This window comes from Macrobrachium nipponense, chromosome 35 (genome assembly GCF_015104395.2).
Source record: "Macrobrachium nipponense isolate FS-2020 chromosome 35, ASM1510439v2, whole genome shotgun sequence".
NCBI lineage: Eukaryota > Metazoa > Arthropoda > Malacostraca > Decapoda > Palaemonidae > Macrobrachium > Macrobrachium nipponense.
Window position 1 is genome coordinate 43438064 of NC_061096.1, and position 7500 is coordinate 43445563.

Consider the following 7500-nt stretch of genomic DNA (forward strand, 5'->3'; position numbering starts at 1 on the left):
ACTGGAACATCGACGAGTAATCACTGGAACATCGACGAGTAATCACAGCCGCTATGTCTGGTAAGTGCTAACTACTTTATTTTAGACGTTAGGAGAGTGAGAAGTGATCAAGTGCTTTTCAAGTTATCCCGAGATAGGTCCGAAAAGTGAATGCGATACGCGATTCCGGTGCTTTCGAAAACATTTGGTCAGATTTTGTATACATCTGGAATCGGACGTGGTCTGGTAAAAGAAGTTATTATAAATTTTATGGACAACGAAATTATTATACATTTTATATCGGGTAAAAATAGTTGTGATTTATTGAAAATGAGCTTCCCTAAGTTTGTAATCGCCTCAGAAGTGAGTCTGAATTTCTTGCTTCGAATGATCTTAGGTGATTTGGACAAGTGCATATTTGAGATAAACTTTCTTATTTACAGTTTTCATTTTCACTCGTTGAATCTTTCCTTCATTACTGAAAGGAACTTACGACCATTCCTAGATAGCAAGTTCCGATTCCAACGACTTAATCCGTACGATCAAAACTGAAACTATTTATCTTCTTGGGAAATGAACAGTCCTTACAATTTCACTTCTTACTAGAAGTGAACTTACAATTCCTAAGTAGCAAGTCCCAACATCCCACGAATTAATCAATATTTACGATCAATACTCATCAAATTACTTATGTCATCAGGAAATGAACGCGTATAAGGTTTTATCACCCGCTTCAGGACAGGGCCTTGACATGAATGCGCTCCCAAACGTATATGACCTCTCTTGCTAGTTGCTACTAGCTGCTCTGCTCGTTCTGCTACAATAATCTAGATGACTGAGTTCTCATACGTTCTCTCGACGATATACTTTCCAATTTCTTCTACGAGAGTGTGTAGTACAGAGTTCAAGGGACTAGATTTCGATGAAGTTTCTTGTATTAAATTCCCGTCGTCTCTATGTGTTAGTTTCTTATTGATGTGTTTGTATATATATAAATATATATATATATATATGTATATATATACATATACACACACGCACAAACACACATCCTCAACGCTCTGCCACAGAGACAAACCAAGATCAAAATAAGCGAGAAAACGAAAGAAACTTACATTTAAATTACATAAATAAAATACCAGTGAAAAATATTATAAGGAGCAACAATAAAATAAAGCTAAGGCATACATCTTTTCTAAAAGCTTTGAAAATAAAAGCAAGGAGAACAAAACTTCAGAAATTGTGACATGGCAAAAAAAAAAAAAAAAAAAAAAAAAAAAAAAAAACGGAAAAGTGTCTTTTGAACTCTACTATGCCTTGCACGTTACACATATCTTCCTCCCACCGGCACCCTCCCCCCCCTCAACCTCCCACGGTCCATGCCTCTCAGGGCGCACGCGCAAAAAAGAAAGGGGGAAAAAAAAAAAAAAAACACGTCCTACAATGTTTAAACCGTCCTGGAAATGATCGAGACTCACCTTTCTGCTCGAATGTCAAAAGGGTCATTTTTCAAAACTCCTTTTTAGATTGTATTCACTCGGCATTTCAGACATGCGACTTTTTTTTTTTCCTTTTTTTACATAATTATTTTCTTCAAGTCTCCCATTATCTTGTTTCTTTCTTACTGCACTTTTATTTCCAAAGCTGTTGTACTTTCAACATTCGGTTTTAATATATATATTTTTGTTATAAGAGTTTGATTCCATGTTTAAATGTGTACCTGTCCTCTTGGGCCACAAAACCCATTAATTTCTTAAGTAAAAAAAGCCATATTTCTCGTCCCCGATATATTTATTCTAAAACAAGATAAAATGTCAAACTTTGTGTATATACATACATTTATATATACACACACATACAGTCACGAGATATATATCTTATATAGTAGATATATATATATATATATTATATTATAGATATAGATATATATAAATATATATATATATATATATATATATATATATATAATAATAATATATATATATATATATATAATATATATATATATATATTGTAACAAAATTTAATACAATCAGTCGTACAAAAAGAGTTAATGGGATAATTACTTCCAGTTTTCATACACTGAAGGTCACTTGGAAATTTTTTGTTACCAGTCGAGATACTACTTACGGTCAAGGAGCTGTAAAATCCTCTGAATTATCTGACAAATGATTTTTTTTAGAGTGAAAAGTCCTTGATGCAATATAAAAAAAAATACAATATTATATACAAATAGTCGAAAAGTTATAGATTGGTAGTCAAAGAGATACAGATTAATCGACTGATTAAAATTTATCTAGTGTTACAACTACGAAAAGCTACAGAAGTAATTCCTCAAAGGTTACTAAGAGCCGCGAGGGTCAACTGAATGAATGAATTGAGAACGTTGCCAGATTTTTCGAGATACTGGCTTGTACAACTCCTTTCAAGGTCACCCGAGAGTACGAAAACATCTCCATCTGAGAGGTCATCACGAAGATGCTTTTATCCTTTATGCCACAGAAATCAGTTACCTATTTCATCTCTTAATATTTCCAGGTAAAGGTGTGGCGTTGTTGGGCATCCTAGCAGTGACCTAACTATTCATCTCCTAATATTTCCAGGTAAAGGTGTGGTACTTGTGGTCCTCCTAGCGGTGACCTGCTGGACTTCACAGGCGGCACCCCAAAGCTTCGTAAGGGTCCCTCTGACCAGAGACCCTGGAAGCTCGATTCCTCCCTTCGATTTTGAGGTGGATCCTCCCAGCGACGAATTACAAGTTCCTTCGACTCGTAGGCCCTCCTCCCCTTCCAGCCCTATCCCTCCCTCCGAGGAAAAAGTGGACCCCCCAGCGAGGAAGTTCAAGTTCCATCGACCCGTAGCCCTGGTTTCTCACGGTCGATTTTGGGAAAGGATTCTGAAAAAGGTGAGGTGTACGTTGTTTATCATCCGATTTCTTCTCTTATCAACTGATTATGTCCCAATATCTGCGATTTTCCATTCTGACATTTTTGTGGGAACTCATTCATATCCCTTTCTGAATAAAATTTCTGGGTACTAACTGAACGCCTCTTGGCCTATCTGCTCATACTTTGTAATTCTGGCTTTATTTTTTGTATCTGCAAGGTCACTTCTAGTTTCCCGTTTGCCCTTTTACACCTAGTCATTCCGTTACTAGATTTCCATGGGTTTCCACAGGGATTTTATTTATACCTGTTTGCATTTTTTTTTCCTTTATTCTTTCCACTTTCCAATCTCATTCCACTTTCTAAACGGCCCCCGACAGACCTTCCTTTCGAGCGGCCTTTTCTGGAAACTTCTTGTAACGACTAGTTTTATTTCTTTTTTTCTCTTTCTTGTACAGAAGCTCTGACTGAGTTTCAGAACAACTTATGCTTTTCAGGAATAAGAGAAAAATGCTCTCAATAACCTTAGTCCTTTCAACCTTGATTCACTTGCGATCTGAAGAAAACTCATTTCTCTTTGTGTTTTCGACAAAAAATACTCTTGATATCTTTCACAAACCTCTGTCCTTCATTCGTACGTTCTATGCACACTGTTACAATTTCATGGACCGACAACTTTGAGAAAACTGGAAAACTGGAAACCTCAGCATCCGTCATCTGTTTCCAGAGAACGAAATCCTTCCGCTTAGGCAGATAACACTCATTGTATTAGACAGGGATGTCCGGCCGCATTGCGGCCCACTCAGTGTTTGGATGCGGCCCACTATCGTCTCTCATAAAGTTTTTAGCAAATTTATCATGTAATGAGCTAGAGAGTCTCATGTAATTTAATTAAAATACTTTATATTTAATAAATAAAATAATAAACAAAAACAATTTAAAAAACAATATGATTAAGATGAAATTTACAACTGAGCATGCATTGTATTAGAGGTCTCAATCAGATTTGAGTTCGAAGTAAGATGATACAATAAGATGGTTAGAACATTATTGTATAATAAATATAGAGGTTTTAGAGAAATAACGTTGTTTGACTGGCAAACGGAAAATGTACTATAGTAGATTCACATCAACCGTGCATTTGATGTCTAAGCCAGTCCCTTACGACGCTCCTGATTGGCTGTTGATAAGCCCATCACAGGGCTGGAAGTCTCAGTCTCTCTCGAGAGTTCACATGGGTAGGATCTGTGTTCCACCTCTCCTGAGGGATACGTCTTTCAAAAGTATCCCTCAGTAGAGATGGAACATATATCCTACCTATGTGAACTCTCGAGAGAGACTGAGACTTTCCAGCCCTGTGATTGGCTCATCAACAGCCAATCAGGAGCGTCGTAAGGGACTGGCCTAGACATCAAATGCACGGTTGATGTGAATCTGCTATAGCAGATAGGCAATACAGCATATACACTAAGCTACGAGCCTTTTACGGAATAAACGGTGTCTTTATTAAGACAATATAGTCTAGAGTAAGTAAAATGAATGCCAGTTATTCTCTTTTCCAAGATATCAAACACAGTGGAACACGTAGAGGAAATAAGAATGGGTGGATCTGCGTGGATAAACTTACTATATTCATCCAATTACCGCTAAGGCTAAAGCTATGGAGAATATTTTAATGACTAGGAAAACCAGAGACGACTATCAACCGTTATCATTCAGGAAATTACAGGATATCAATTAAAGTTCTTACAGGAGTATATACTGACTGTAATGTTAGACATGCTGATGCATAGAGGTAGTTTGTTTGTTTGTTTTTATGGTGATTTTACGTTGCATGGAACCAGAGGTTATTCAGCAACGGGACCAACGGGTTTACGTGACCTCCGAACCACGTCGAGAGTGAACTTCTATCATCAGAAATACACATCTCTAACCCCTCAGTGGAATGCCCGAAAATCGAACTCGCGGCCACCGAGGTGGCAGGCTAAAACTGAGCCGACCACGCCGCTGGGGCCGCTGACAGAAGTAGTGTCATGAAAAGTTAGCAAAATATTAAAGTTCTCGACCAGAAACCAAAGACCGTCATATACTTTAATAATAATAATAATAATAATAATAATAATAATAATAATAATAATAATAATAATATAATAATAATTTGTAGGCCTAATTGAAAACTTTTTCTATAACCGTCATCTTACAGTAATAACAATAAAAAGAAATGATAAAGTTTCACACGCGAACTGGTTTGATTCTCTATATATCTATCTATCAGTATATCTATTCAGGCACATTTTCTTTACACATTCTCTCTCTCTCTCTCTCTCTCTCTCTCTCTCTCTCTCTCTCTCTCTCTCTCTCTCTCTCTCTCTCTCTCAAGCGTTTCGCCCCCTAGGGTCGACAGATTCATAAGCTAGACTGTGGTCACTCGTGACACGAGGCCTTATCAATTCTTTTAATTACCGAAAACAATTTCCCTCCCTTCCAGATATCAGCTTCGCGACCTTGTTCTCTTCGCTGAATAAGCTCAACGTCGTGGATTTGAGGACCCCGGATGAGCTCCAGCTCTTCGGGATGATTCCCGGGTCAAAGAACCTACCACGTAAGTGGAAACACTTGTGTATTCTCAACGCTTCTTGGGATAAGGCGTATACAAGCCACTATAATGTATAAATGGGTTTGTGTGTGTGTGTACGTATGTATATATATTGTATACACACGTACATAAACACACATATATATATATATGTGTGTGTGTGTGTGTATTGTCAAGCATAATGAATTACTGGTGTCACCTACTTGATCTGTAATATATGTATATTGTATGTTTTCTATTTATTTTTATATGTCTTGGAAACTATAGTTACTATTATTATAACAAAATAATACAATATAAATATGTTAATAATAATTAAGGATAAACTATAAGTTTGTGTGAATACACACACACACACACACACACACACACACACACACACACACACACACATATATATATGTGTGTGTGTGTGTGTGTGTGTGTGTGTGTGTGTATGTATTATAAAAATTAAGTTTATATATATAAAATAATAATAATAATAATAATATAATAATAATAATAATAATAATAATAATAATAATATAGTAAAATCATCCTTCAAATAACAATCCTTTCCATTCCAGTACAGGAACTCAACGCTGCCCTAGACCTATCGGAAGAGGCATTCCACGCCAAGTACGGATTCCCAAAACTGAGCCCGGATGACGACACCCTGGTTCTCACCTGCAGATCCGGGAGAAGGGTCCGGGTGGCGGATCAGATCCTGAAATCCAGGGGGTTCACAAAGCACAGGTCAGTGGAGGGTGCCAAGTGATGTTAATGGTGCTTCGTTTAATGTTGCCTTAATTCCAGTGGTTCTTCAGTTTCTTGGTTAATATACTAGGCTGCTTATATATATATATTATATATATATATATATATATATAATTATATATATAGATATACACATATATATATACACATTATATATATACACATATACATATATCTATGTGTGATAATATATATATATATATATATATATATATATATATATATATATATATAAACGAGTTACTTCTATCATAACTGCTGAGCTACCTACTTATCACATTTTCTAATACAGACATAATAAAGAATTTTCCTTATACGAAAAAAGGGCTAAATTTTTATTTACAAGGACTCGTTAAAAGTAAAACATTACTTATCTTTATTCCCAAGCCACGGAATGGCATTGTGATATAGTTCTTCATCACGACGAATGATTAGTGATGAACCTAAGTTAATCTTACATCACATGTACAGTTCTCTCTATCAAGCTGCTATTAGTTTATATGTAGTGCACACTTCAATATTTCTATCCGATTTCTCAATTATATCCCATAATTATCCAAGTTTTTCTTTTTATCAAATTACATTCAGGATCCACTTAAAAGAAATTTTCATATTTTCCCCCAGAATCTGATAATTTTTCCAAAATTATACTCTAGTATCTATAATCCAGTTTTTATCAATTTTCATTCAGAATCTTCCTTTAAAATAAATTTACTATTTCTTTCAGAATCTATTATTTTTTTCTTAAATTATATTCTATTATCTATTATCCAATGTTTTTTTTTTCATCAATTTTCATTGAGAATTTTCCTTTAAAATAAATTTACTATTTCTTTCAGAATCTATTATTTTTTTTCCTAAATTATATTCTTTTATCTATTATCCAATGTTTTTTTTAACAATTTTCATTGAGAAACGTCCTTTAAAATAAATTAACTAATTCTTTCAGAATCTATTATTTTTTCCTTAATTATATTCTGTAATCTATTATCCATTTTTTTAAATCAATTTTCATTCAGAATCTTCCTTTAAAATAAATTCACTATTTCTTTCAGAATCTATTACGGCTCTTTCATAGAATGGGTGATGAAAGGTGGCCCAATTGTCAAGCCATAGATCAGCTGATTGTGAACAAAGTACAAAGGGTGAATTGTTACACCTTCCACTTTACTACTAAGAGTGTTAGATTCCGTTATGCGTCTCTTATGTGTCATTGACTGTCATGATAGCGTGCTCGTGTGAGTTTGCGTTCGTGTTATCCGTTTAGGAGATTAGAATTTAAGT

The 7500-nt window shown here is 35.1% G+C and overlaps 2 protein-coding genes across 2 annotated transcripts in view; one reads left to right on the forward strand and one right to left on the reverse strand.

The window, feature by feature from the left end:
- LOC135208707 (dynein intermediate chain 2, ciliary-like) overlaps positions 1–7500 on the reverse strand; it is a 203211-nt gene that overhangs the window by 120905 nt on the left and 74806 nt on the right.
- The window catches only part of LOC135208705 (rhodanese domain-containing protein CG4456-like), a 7764-nt gene that overhangs the window by 93 nt on the left and 171 nt on the right, over positions 1–7500 (forward strand). Inside the window, exons 1-5 of the mRNA XM_064241182.1 lie at positions 1–60; positions 2583–2884; positions 5353–5466; positions 6027–6195; positions 7272–7500. The exon at positions 1–60 is cut by the window's left edge and continues 93 nt beyond it; the exon at positions 7272–7500 is cut by the window's right edge and continues 171 nt beyond it. Coding sequence (XP_064097252.1) covers positions 5439–5466; positions 6027–6195; positions 7272–7332 — 258 coding nt within the window. The 5' untranslated portion in view covers positions 1–60; positions 2583–2884; positions 5353–5438 and the 3' untranslated portion in view covers positions 7333–7500. The remainder of the gene's footprint in view (positions 61–2582; positions 2885–5352; positions 5467–6026; positions 6196–7271) is intronic.